Source organism: Thyridium curvatum (genome assembly GCF_004353045.1).
Source record: "Thyridium curvatum strain D216 chromosome Unknown NODE_1_length_1224711_cov_81.814160, whole genome shotgun sequence".
NCBI classification, from domain to species: domain Eukaryota; kingdom Fungi; phylum Ascomycota; class Sordariomycetes; order Thyridiales; family Thyridiaceae; genus Thyridium; species Thyridium curvatum.
In genome coordinates, this window is record NW_022156756.1 from 939,770 (window position 1) to 953,156 (window position 13,387).

The 13,387-nt window shown below is 36.6% G+C and overlaps 3 protein-coding genes across 3 annotated transcripts; 2 read left to right on the forward strand and 1 right to left on the reverse strand.

Moving 5' to 3' along the window:
• Positions 1–75: 75 nt before the first annotated feature.
• Positions 76–1,931, forward strand: E0L32_000301 (uncharacterized protein; the record flags this gene model as incomplete). Its single annotated transcript, XM_031137263.1, has 3 exons — positions 76–79; positions 123–946; positions 1,017–1,931. 3 exons carry the CDS (start codon positions 76–78, stop codon positions 1,929–1,931), a joined length of 1,743 nt encoding a protein of 580 aa, XP_030997678.1.
• Positions 1,932–2,378: 447 nt separating this feature from the next.
• Positions 2,379–3,397, forward strand: E0L32_000302 (uncharacterized protein; the record flags this gene model as incomplete). Its single annotated transcript, XM_031137274.1, has 3 exons — positions 2,379–2,436; positions 2,487–2,999; positions 3,063–3,397. The coding sequence occupies 3 exons, from the start codon at positions 2,379–2,381 to the stop codon at positions 3,395–3,397; spliced, it is 906 nt and encodes a 301-aa protein (XP_030997679.1).
• A 78-nt stretch (positions 3,398–3,475) lies between these two features.
• E0L32_000303 (uncharacterized protein) lies at positions 3,476–5,937 on the reverse strand (the record flags this gene model as incomplete). Its single annotated transcript, XM_031137285.1, has 5 exons — positions 3,476–3,877; positions 3,932–4,581; positions 4,632–4,650; positions 4,711–4,740; positions 4,852–5,937. The coding sequence occupies 5 exons, from the start codon at positions 5,935–5,937 to the stop codon at positions 3,476–3,478; spliced, it is 2,187 nt and encodes a 728-aa protein (XP_030997680.1).
• Between the last annotated feature and the right edge of the window lie 7,450 nt (positions 5,938–13,387).

The following is a 13,387-nucleotide window of genomic DNA, read 5'->3' on the forward strand; positions in this document are numbered from 1 at the left end:
GTAGGATTGCATCAAATAACAGCTTTATAGGCGTCCATAAGTCTCATCGCAAATCGTTCGGTTGCCTCTTTCAGAATGGGTGAGTCCACTTTGCAGCCACAATCTATTTCCGGTCCTCACAGTCCACTCACTAGGTTTGAACGAGCTCTTTTGTTTCATCTGTGGCGTCTCCTTTGAGATCAACCGCATCAGGACCAAAGATGAGCCATTGGACTCTGCTTCGGGACCGCCTACACACTTCGAGAATCAGGAACTTACTTGGTGTGGCGGCCTTGGAGGGTCTTGGGGCGAGTGCCGGCAAGATGGCTGTCGCTTGGTGTATCGAGGTCCGACCAAGTATGTCTGGCGGGACGAGTACAACAGCCAAAATGTCTACGACTCGGACTCAGATGACAGCACGTATAAGTACTCGAGCGATGTGGTTGACGATCCGCTGGAGTATGATTCAGCCGCGGAAGGCAGTGCCGAGGATGATGAGCCTTCTCCGTCTCAAGATGTGGAAATGCAGGACGCCGATGATTCCCCACAGGAGACGTTGGGCGATGACAAGCCCTGGACGTTTTCAGTCTGGGGCCCAGAACCCAGCGGCCAGCTCTGGCCCCTCTCAAAGGCTGATGAGATCCCAGAGGGGCCCGAGCACTGGATCAAGTATGCTCGACAGTGGGAATACGAGCATATTGCTGGGCCTGATTGTACCAACGCAGCGGGATACCATGGAGACCGGGTGTCGGCACTCGAGATGAGCGGCTGCACCGCCATTCAGTGTCTCGTTGCGAAGAAGCCCTATTGGGAAGCTCGAGACGACGATGAAGACTTTGAGAGGCACTCACGCTGGCACCTGACTGGCCTTTCAAATCATGTGTGGCGTGAGACAGAACTCCGCTTTACTCCTAATCGGCATGGCGCTGTGAAGGTGACCGCAAGCCACTATTATGACCTACCTCAGGTGAGCAGTTTTGTTTGAATCAGGCTGTCTCACTTCTTTCAAATTACTGATACGCCTTGTATTTCTTCAGGAGGATGAGCTTGATGCCGAGTTTGGCATCGCATTTCATCCAACGTGCTTCGAACTGTTCAAGATTGAGAGCCTTCGAGTCTTCGGGCGCGTCGACGTCGACTCTTTGGTCCGGCTGCGCATGTCCCACCGCGGCGTTTCCTTCCCCGAAGACGACTTCGTAGACCGGCATAGAGATGCGATTGAAGGTAGAATTGACCGCGATTGGAAGCACTATGTCGGTCGCGAGTACCTGGCTTGCAATCCCATCTTCGTCCCCGGTCTGAGGCAGCTCTGCGAGGAGGCGGTATCCAGAGACGAGGCATTCCATCCGCAGCAGAGCGCCTTCGGATTTCGACAGCCAACACCGTATCGCGGTTCGTCCCACGATCCCTTTCTGAGACTACCCACCGACATCATATACCTGCTTTTGCCGCTGTTGTCGAACAAGGATATCGCTTCTCTGCGTCTTTCGTCGCGTGCATTCGAGCACCTGCCGATATCTCTGTGGTTCAAGCTGCTGAAGCGAGATTATCCTTGTCTCTTCGAGGCGTGGTCCGAACATGCAAAGCCTTCCAAATGGGCGTATCTTAACCCAGCGCAGCTGATCCAAGAGGCCAGAGCAGAAAAGGAGTTCAAGGCCGAATATCATTTCCGGCGGAATGTGATTAAGGAATACTACCCAGAGGTGCTGCCCGCGTGGGACGCAAATGAGGTCAAAGATCCGCCGAGCACATATCACGACCTCATTCACCAGACCGCCCGAGAGAGGGAAGCCATGGAACCCATCTCTCTACCATACCATTCCACGAATTGGTATCAGCTCTACTGCAGCATCAGAGCGAACTGGGGGAGCCTCAAGGGTCTGCAGAATCGTGCAAGGATATATGCGGATGTGATGCAGATTGTGGACGAGATGAAATCGCATCGTGATTGAGCTTCGACATGCAGCCTTTGAAACCGGAGGAGGGCTTCAGCGGGTGCGGACTTTGCGGCCGAAGCGGCCGCATTGTGGAGCCCCGCCCGCCGTTTTCAGAGTGGGGGACGCGGTGAATGCGGCCTCATCCGCTCATGCGCGCCGGACGCCGCGGCCGCTGGTGCCGGAAGTAAGATGGACAATCACCGGAGTCAAGAGAGGGACTTAAACGGCCTGATTCCATATCTCCATGATCGTGCATTCCGATGTGATATGTGTTGCCTATGTCCACACGCTATAAAAATGCGAAACCCTCGCCTTCAAAATGATCATCAATGTCTCAATATCACCATAGAATTACTAGCATCACTACACTACCACATACTATCTACTTGGTCTAAATACTCTTCTTTCGAACCCCTTAATTTACCTCATCAGTCTACTGCATCGTCAACACCATCAATCGCAATGGACTTTACCCCCAACTCTACACGCTACAACCTGCCCTCTGATGCCGTCTGGTTCAGTAAGTCATTCCACAGAACGCTTTCTCAATCGTAAACTAACGCACTCTAGTCACCGGCTGCTCCTCAGGCATAGGCCAAGGCATCGCCAAGTACGTCACTGCCCACCCGACCTACCGCCTCGTCGCCACCGCGCGCAAGACGGCTGCCCTCGACGCCATCGCCGACGGCCCGCGCGTCCTCAAGGTCGCGCTCGACGTCACCTCCCAGTCCTCCGTCGACGCCGCCGTCGCCGCGGCGGTCGACAGGTTCGGCCGGCTCGACGTCGTGATCAACAACGCCGGCTACTCGCTGTGGGGCGACACCGAGGCCGCGACGGAGGAGCAGGAGCGCCGCCAGATCGAGACGCTGTTCTGGGGCACGGTCAGGGTGTCGAAGCACGCCGTGCGGGTCATGCGCGACGAGAACCCCAAGAGCGGCGGCCGGCAGGGCGGCATCATCCTCAACGTCACCTCCATGGGCGGGTTCCTGGCCGTGCCCGGCGGTGCTTTCTACCACGCGGGCAAGTTTGCCGTCGAGGGCTTCACGGAGGCATTCGCCAAGGAGGTGCGGCCAGAGTGGAACAGTGAGTGCCTTTCTCAATCTGCTGATTTGGAGGCACATTTATGCTGACAAATCGTCCTTCTAGTCAACTTCTGTATCATCGAGCCTGGCGGTGTGAGCACCAACTTTACTGGCTCCAGCATGGATGTCTGTCAGGGCCATCCGGCCTACCTGAAGGATGCGCCGGCGCGGCTCTTGGAGCAGTACATGATGAGCTCGGGGACCGCGTCGGGCTGGTCTGACATCGGTCTGATCGCCAAGGCTATCGACAAGTTGGTGACCTCAGGCGATCGTATCCCTATCCGTCTGCCGCTTGGATCTGATTCCTACGGCGCGATCGTGCACGAGGTCGAACTGGTCAAGAAGGATCTCGAGGACTTCAAGGAACTGAGCAACAGCACCATTCCGACGTCCAAATAATTGGGTCTCAGATTACCATGAACATTGGACTGTTTTAATCTGTAATATTTAATGGAGTCTCTAATTTCCAATTGCCTTTTAAACTAGACTTGCGACATTCTGTCTGAGACTCTCTTTGAGTCCTGTATAGCCGTCTTGACAAAACCACTTTCGCAGCAACTCCTGCCCGAGCCCATTGTCAACTTCGCTAAGATCAACCTCCTGTTGCTGGTTGTCAACAAACTTGCGATCCGGGAACAGCTGGTGGAAATTATCCAACACATCGTTCCAGTTGAACGGAGTACCAAAGGCCAGGATGCGCTCATTCTGGACGGAGCCGTCAAGAAGAGCAGCCAGATGCAGTCTAGCACAGTCTACCACGTTGACCATATATTGTGGAGGGAACCCCCAGGCCACGTTTCCCTTGAAAGCCTCGATAATTACCTGACCTGTTGCGCCGGGAGAGTCGACTACACGACCCATATTGAATGCCGGGTTCACCTAAGCACCTTCATTAGAAATTGGTCTGGAGAAGAGAGCAGTATCACAACTGACACAATTAACCACAAATCTGGGCCTCTCCTCCCTGACGAACTTCCAAACTGCCTGTTCCGCTTTGGTCTTGCTCGCAGCATATACCTTCGTAGCGTTCTCAGGCAGATATGGCGGCGGGAAATCGACATAGTCCTCGACCTCCGTGTTCCAGGTATTCTTATCGATCTTGAACTTGACTCCGGGCTTAGGCAGGCTCGTCGCTGTACTTGAGCTCGTAAGGACGAATCTTTTGACACTGGGCTCTCTGATCGCGGACTGGAGAATGGACGTGGCTCCCTTGACAGCCGGGGAGACGACTTCCTTCGGATTCGGGTTGAGTGTCAGGGGCGAGGCCATGTGCACAATGGCATCGACTCCCTTGACAGCGTCGTCAAAGGCGCCATCTTGCTCTATGTCTGCGACCACCAATGCGTCATAGTTAGGCGAGTCGAATACTTCTTTTGTTCTTTGGGCCTTGAAAGCTGAGCGCACAGTGCCGCGAATCTTGTAGCCTGCATCAAGAGCTTCGATGATGAAGTTGCTGGCAATGTAGCCCGAGGCTCCCGTTACCAATATCAGGGAGCCTTTGGGTAGTGCAAGATCTGGGTTGTCTATCAATGTCATGATCTCTGCTGCGCCGAAGTTGGATGGAACTTGGAGGGCACATGCTGCTGGGCTGTCACAGGGACATATGGCTACAGTATTGGAAGGACGTCCTCACTTATAAGAGTCATCTTGCTCTAGAAATGCACCTAGCTTGCTATGGAATTGCACTTAGCTTGCTCTGGAATTGCGCATACCTTGCATCCAGTGTGGGACTTTAGAGCGTCCTAGTCAAGGAGTGGGTAAGTCGAAGAAATCAATTCATAACGCTGTCTGATAACAGAATCTATAGAAATATGTCTATCTCGAGAATGTAAGAGTTCTCAAGCCTTTGCCACCTCCCACTCTCTGCTGAACGGGTAGTCGATATACCCAACCGGGCTTTCGGCTTTGTAAAACGTGTCCCGGTTGTATTTGTTCAACTCCAATCCCTTTCTCACTCGGAATACAAGATCCGGGTTCGCAAGGAAGTACCGACCAAAGACGACTGCGACCTCTGCGTTCTTTTGGTCCTCGTCCACAAGCTTCTTGGCGCTCTCGGGCTTGAACCCACCGGCCAGCAGGACTGGAGAAGTGTTTCCCCACGCGTCGAGGGCGAACTGGTTCGACTCGGTAGACTCGCAGTCCATGTTGCCAATGACGCGAGACTCGACTACATGGAGGTATGCGAGCTTCATCTTGCTAGCTTCGCTGATGAGATGCGTGAATTGCGGAATAGGATCGGCCATGCGCATGCCCTGGAACCCAGACCACGGCGAGAGGCGGACGGCGACGCGGTTCGGGCCAATTGTGTCCGCCAGAGTCTTGAGGACCTGCAGGGGGAAACGAGACCGGTTCTCGATGCTCCCGCCGTACTCGTCGGTGCGCTGGTTCGAGACGTCCTGGATAAACTGGTCGATCAGATACCCGTTGGCACCGTGCAGCTCAACGCCGTCGAACCCGGCCTCCATGGCATTCCGTGCGGCCTGAGCGTAGTCGGCGAGAAAAGATTTGATATCCTCAGTCGTCATCTCCTCCGGAGTCGCAGAACCCTCAAGAGCGATGGGGCTGGGAGCCTTGATCTTGATACCTTCGGCCTCGGCGACGTCGGGGTGCGCGACGCGACCGAGCGCCCAGAGCTGCAGGAAGATGTAGCTGCCTTTCGAATGGACGGTCTCCGTGACCTCCTTCCAGGCCGCGATCTGATCCTGGTTCCAGATACCGGGCACATTGGCATCACCAGCTGCTTGTTGAGAGATAAAGGTGGCTTCCGTGATGAGGAGTGTACCGGGTGTGGAGGCTCTTTGGCCGTAGTATTCCTTGACCAAGGGGAGAGGTACATGCTTCTTGTTGGCTCGGTACCTGGTGAGTGGTGCCATCACCAGTCTGTGTGCCAAGGTCATGTCGCCGATCTTGAGAGGCTGGAAGAGTTTGGAGGTCGACATTGTAGGCGAGTGTGGTGTCTGGTCGATGCTGCTAAGGGCGATAGTCAGGGAATTGGTTTGAATATTCTTATTGAAGGACTAATGTGTTGTAGAAATTGTTAATGATGCTGCAATGGTTATAGCAGAGTCAAAGTCAAGAGTGGAGGGAGGCGTTATATAGTCTGCTTCACACATGAGGCTTCGTCCGAGTTGGTGCGAGCCCGTCTTGGAGTGCTTAATTAAGCCCGCAGAAGGACATCGCACCATTTGTCACATAAGTCATCAGAAACGCACACTGCCGTGCAGAAGCTTTGACCCTTGCGCATTACTTAGTGTGGCGTACCCACTTCCCGGCCACACCCCCATCCCGGCCACTTTTCTCTAGTAAAGACATACTTTTTAAATAGATATAACTTCTTATATACAACTAGTATTTTTATAAGAATTTCACTCTTATATTAATTATATATCCAATAAAGAATATATAAGAGAAGTATATATTTAAAATATTATTAAATTTAAATATTTAAAGATTTTTAATTTTAGTCTTTTTATAATTTTATATTTAAATTTAATAAATATTTTATAGAATTCTTAAAAAGATTTAAAATATTTATTTTTCTTTTAATATTTAATAATTAAGTTAAAAATTAATATTAAAAAACTTAAAAAACTTTTTTAAGATATTTAAAAATATTGTTTATTTTTTATAAATTTAAGTTTTTATTAATATATTATTATATATACTTAAAATCTTTAAAATTATATTAGAAGATTTTTATTATTATTTATAAATTAAACTTTAAAATCTTAAATTTATATTCTTTATATAACAATCCTTAATCCTAAGAGGTAAGACTACTTTATAGGACTAGAGGCATATAGGTTTATATAAGCAGTAAGTAATAGACATTGCTAAGTAATAGTGATTGACTTAATCATAGCTAAGATAACTTTACTTAAAGGTACTTTATTAAATAAGATACTTTAAATACTAGAGAGCTATCTAAGATAGGTGTCTAAGGGTAGGTATATGTCTGTATATATAGATTATAGATCACTTTAGATTATAGTAATCCTTTATAAGTTCTTACTATAGAGTATAATGATCTATAATAAGGAATTACTAGCTTAGATAGTAATCTTAGGGTTTATATATTTTCTATCTATCTTATCTTCTTAACTACCTAGAGTAATATACTATAATAATAGTAGTTAGTTTTATAATATAATATCCTCCTCTTAAATTGATATTCTAATAACCTAAGGTTATTCTTAAGACCTATCTACCTAGAACTAAAACTTCTACTATAGGTATTAAACTCTTCCTTTAATTCTTCTAATATCCTTCTAATAATATATCCTTAGGTTGTATAAAGAAATAGAAATCTTTAAAAACTTCTAAATAAGTTATACTTAATATATATATAGATATCTATAGGGTTAAAGTAATATTATATTCTTATTACTTTAAGAATAACCTAGTATATTATATAATAGAGGGTAAGTCTTAATATAGCTATTATATTTATTATAGTCAGTCTTATAATAATATTAATATAACTTCTTCTTATAGATACTTCTATATTTCTTAGATTTTTCTTTTATAGCTAACCTCCTTCTAATATCCTATATACTAACTAAGTAGTAAAAGGTTTTAAAAGAGAAATTAAATATTAAGAAGGAAATATTTATACTATAAATCTAGCTATAAATAATACTAAACTACTTATCTTATCTATATAGATAGAAGTAGTTTTTAAAGGATTATAGGACAGACTTATTTTACTATAGAATATAATCTCTAGAGAAGCTAGAGAAGAAGGATGTATATATTATTAAGGATGCTTATTCTCTAAGGGTCAACCTCTTCTCTATTAATTAGAGTGTCTTTAGTTTAGATAGTTATTAACTATTTTTAGGTACTGACTTTACTAATAGAACTATTAAAGCTTCTACTAATAATATATTAGATTCTTAATAGATTTCTAGATATTCTCTATAATATTATAGCCTTTCTACTTAATTAGATACTTCCTATCTAATATTCTCTACTTAAGTATTTATTTAACTTTATATTCTTCTTCTTCTTCTTCTACTTCTACTGGTTCTTATAGTCATACTTCTAGAGAGGCTGGTTCTAGTAGGGAAATATAAAAAATTAGATGAATTTATATTGTCTTTAGTAATAATAGTTTGTAGTTAGATATTAAGATTCTCTATTTAATTTTAAAGGGTCTTAGTTTCTTATAGTTTAATTTATCACTAAATTATTTTATAGTAATATTTTTTTATAGTAGGTAGACTATATCTCTCTTTAAGAAGGATGGTCTCTTTATTCTTTTCCTATTATAATAATAGTAGACTTATTTTTAAATAAATTTAAGTTCTACTTTTAAGGATATATATAGTTTCTTAAGATATTCTGCCTTAATAATTATAGATTCTATATTAATCTTATCTTATAATTATCAGTATATTTTTAGATTTTAGCTATAGTTAGTAAAGAATAGTAAAATCTTTATAGTTTTAGTAGAAGTACTATTATATATAAACTATATAAGTAGTAGCAGTTCTATCTAATTATCTTAATTATAGTTAATATAGTTATATAAGTATACTTCTAATACCTAATTTAAATATTTAATTTATCTATCTATTTATAGATAGTAGGCTGTAGATAGTTTTTTATTAACTTTAAATTATTCTATTAAGAATATATAGAATTTTAATATATATATTAGTTCTTAATCTATAATAATTTTATATAGTATCCTATAGTTAGCTATTACTATTTATAGGAATATAAATATAAGCTATTCTACTATATATAATTTATTAAACAATAGGAAGTATATATACTTAATAAGCCTTTTAGATATTATTAAAATACTATTATACTCTATTCTTATAGTTAGGTCTCTAGATTTTAGTAGCTTAATAATAAAATCTATTACTACTAAGTACTAGGGTTATTTTAGTATTAGGATTAGTTATAATTCTCTATAAGATAGATATCTAGATATCTTATTACTATTATATTTATAATAAGTTTTCTATATCTTTCTGACTATCCTATTAAGCTCTAGGAAGTTATACCTCTTCTAGACTCTTACTTTAGTTCTTATAATTCCTTTATGCCTATAAATCTTAGCCTTATATATTTCTTATATATATTTCTCTCTTAAGATTAAAGGTAGGTATAGTCATCTATTATATATAACCAGTAATTCTTTTAGTAGCCTCTTCTTAATATAAGGATTGTTATTATAATACTAGTAGATTTCCTTTTCCTTTTCTTAATCTATTAGTATAATAAGCTTAATAAGTATAATCTATTAAGAAACACCTCCTATACTTCTATTATTTTATATCTATAGGATGGCTTATATTTCTATAGATACCTTCTATTTATAATCTAGCCTTTAGTTAAGTATATCTACTTTATTATTTTTAGATTCTTTATAATATATAATCTTAAAGTTAAATTCTAAGAGGAATTCTACTTATTATATTTATCTCTTATTAAGTTCCTTTAATATAATAAAGTATATTAAGTTTTTATAGTTAGTAAATATTATAATAGGATGTTATATACTACTTAGATATAATCTCTATTCTTTAAAGTACTTAATAATTACTATAAGTTTCTTATTATAAATCTAATAGTTAAGTTCTAGTCTATATAGCTTTTTTAAGAAATAGGCTACTAGATAGAGTTTTCTATTATTATTATACTGTCTAAGCTATCCCTTTAAGATATAATTAGATATATTAGTTTCTAACTTATATAGTTAATTAAAGTTAGCTATTTAAGTAACTAATTTCTTAAGTATGTCTCTTTTAACTTAGTTAAAGACTGCTTAATACTTTAATATCTATTTAAACTTAGTATCTTTTTTTATTAGATTAGTTAGAGGGATTATCACTTCTCTATAATCTTTTAGATATCTTTAGTAGTAATTAGTAAATTCTAGAAAGGATTATACTTTCTTAATATTTATAGATATAGACTAGTTCTTAACTACCTCTAGTTTTACTAGATCTATTTAGACTTATTCTAGTTTAATTAAGTGTCTAAGGTAAACTACCTTCTAGATATAGAACTAACTCTTATTTAGATTAATTAATAGGTTTATATCCTATAGAGCTTATAGTATCTAATAGACATACTTCTGATATTACTCTAGAATCCTAGAGTAAATTAAGATATTATTAAGATAGATAATAATAAAGTTATCTAGATGTTTTTATAATATATTATTAATTATATTTTAGAATAAGATAGGTATATTTATAAGGCTAAAAGATATTATAAGATACTTATAATATTCTAGTTAGATATAAAAGGCTGTTTTCTACTTATCTTCCTTCTTAATATATATAAGGTTATAGGCATCTAGTAGGTCTAATATAGTAAACTAATTAGCTCTATATAACCTATTATAGAGTTTGATAATTAAAGATAATAGATATCTATTCTTAATTATAATATTATTAAGTTATTAATAATTATTATATATCCTCTATTTACTATTCTTCTTAGATACTTAGAGGATTAGATATCCTATTAGTAATTATAATAATTAAATATATCTCTTTCTAAGATTCTTCTTAAGATACTTCTTTAACTTACTTAGCTATAGTTTATTTAGTTTATAGATTTTCTAAAATTTTAACTATATCCCTAGTTTAAGAGATATCTTATAATTATAGTATAAGTATAGTAATAGTTTTATTTCTAATTCCTTTTAGAATAGTTTACTATATTAATAGTATTCTTTTAATATTATTATAATCTCTTTAGGTATGTCCTTCTTTAAGTATAGTAGTACTCTATAGGTTTATAACTTATATATATCCTATTTTTAAGAAGTAGTAGAGGCTAAGTCCTTCTTTAATTATTTCTAATTAAATCTTATTATCTAGATTAACTAGCTAGTAAATCAATTAATAATAGGGTTATACTTCTATAGCTATAGTAGTTCTAATATTATATTATATTCTACTATATTAATAATATCTAAAGTGATTAGTATTTCCTTAGAGTTAATTATAATAGAGATTTATAATATCTCTTAATTAATAATTCCTCTATTATACTAGACTGGTTTCCCTTCTACTATATATAATTTATAAGAGTCTTTCTTATAAGCCTATAGTATATTAAGTTTATTTATTATTTATAGTAATATAAAATTTTTCTAAGCTCTACTATCTATTAGTATAATAGTCTTATATCCTTTAAGCTATATTTTTACTATAAAGAGCAATAGATTAAAGATTACTCTTAGATCCTTTATCTTTTTACTATTTATTTAGCTCTTTAATAATAATACTTATTATTTTTTAATATAGACTGACTAGCAGCTTCTTTATAGAGTTATCTTATATACTCTATATATACTAGTTATCTTATTTTTACTTATTCCTTTAAGACTAATATTATATCTTCTTATACTTATTTATCTTCTAGTATCTTATCTTAAGTAAGTATTAGGATAATAGAGGTGCTTTCTCTTACCCTCTATATTTATTATTATATCTAACTATATTAGAGGTATACTTACTCTTTTCTAGCTTCTTCTTATAATTTCTATTATTAATACTATAACTCTAGTTTTCTAAGTTAGTAAATTTTATATATTACTATAATATAATTAATTATTGCTCTTTATCTAAGTATATAGTCAACTAGATAGTTAAGTCTTATCTATAGAACAGTATATCTTTTTATTATATCTTAATAGAAAATCTTCTAATACTCTAGATCTTCTTCTAAATATATATATAGTAGGAATTCTTTCTATTATCTAGATATAAATTAATACTTTAATTTCTTTATTAGATGCCTTAAATACTTATTAAATATATAAGTAGACTATAAAATCTAATTATATTAGTTATCCTTATAATATAATTATAAATCCTTTTAATCTTATATAACCTCTCTTCTTCCTCCTACTACTACTTAGTAAGAAGTTATTTCTAAAAGTATAATAACTATCTATTCTCTACTTAAGGCTAGTTATTATTAAGTAGTTATTATTTATCTATATTTCTTATTATCACTTTCTAGTAGAGAAGTAAATAGGTTTTCTCTCTAGTCTTCTTTTTCTTTAAGCTATACCTATATCTACTTATTATTATCTTTTATAGCTATTAAGTATATATCTTTATCCTATATAAATTTAGATCCTTTATCTAAGTTATCTCTAAACCTAATTCTATTTATTCTTAGTAGGATATTATTTTATTTCTTTAGCCTAAGTAGTTTCTTCCTAGATAACCCTCTTTTTCCTATAGTAACAACCTTTAACTATCCTATAGCTTTTAGAAACCATTCTAAGGCCTTCTTACCTTAGATATATATTAGATAAGTATTATTATAATATATTATCTAGTACTTACTATTATAGTTAATCTTCTAAGCTATACTTACTTATTATATAGGCTTAAATACTTTCTCTTACTTTTTCTATTAGTAGTTATAGGTAAAGTGTCCCTTCTTACTATAGTTATAATAGGTCTTATTATTATTCTATTTTATAGTATTAAGTTCTATAGGTCCTATATACTATATAGATCTTTAGGCTATAGTGCTTTTTACTTATATTATTTTTCTTTCTTAGTTAAAGGTCCTTAGGTGATATACCTATAGTTACTATCTTTTATATTCTATTTATTACTTATAAAGTTAGTTATTAATCTAGACTATAATTATAATATATTATATAAACTTCTTAGATCAGTTTATTTTAATAAGTTTATTCTTAACTTCTATCTTAAGCTTAGTATAAAATATAACTATTAGAGGTTTATCTTTCTATTTAAAGAAACTTAAAACTTATCTAAACCTAATAGTATAACTAGATATAGATTCTATTTATTAAAGTACTATTAATTATCATTCTACTATTTATTCCTTATCTAGATCTTTAAAAGCTATCTTAATAGCTTTTTTAAATATAATAAAGCCTCCTATAAAGATAGCTTAAGCCTTAAGATCTCTATTATTCTTTAGATATTCTAAGTAGTTCCTCTATATAGGTTTAAATTAGATAAGAGCTTCTTCTTTAAGTTAAGTTATTATAAAGAGTATCTAATTATTTAGATATAGGAAGTTAGGTTTATACTTTATAAGATATCCTCTATACTAAGTAAGAAATTCTTAGAGACCTTTCTTACTTCCTCTATATATTAATAGAACTTTATACTTCATACTCTAGATACCTCCTACCTATAAGATCTATACTAAAGTAGAGAGTTACTAGATTTTAATATTAGCTTATTTTATTATAAATAAGAGTATATTATTAATAAATTAAGATCTTAATATAGTTTCTATAAGTATTACTTAGGATATAGTCTACTAACTAAATAAGAGTATTTAATATATAATAATCCTTAATCTTAAGAGATAAGACTACTTTATAGGACTAGAGATATATAGGTTTATATAAGCAGTAAG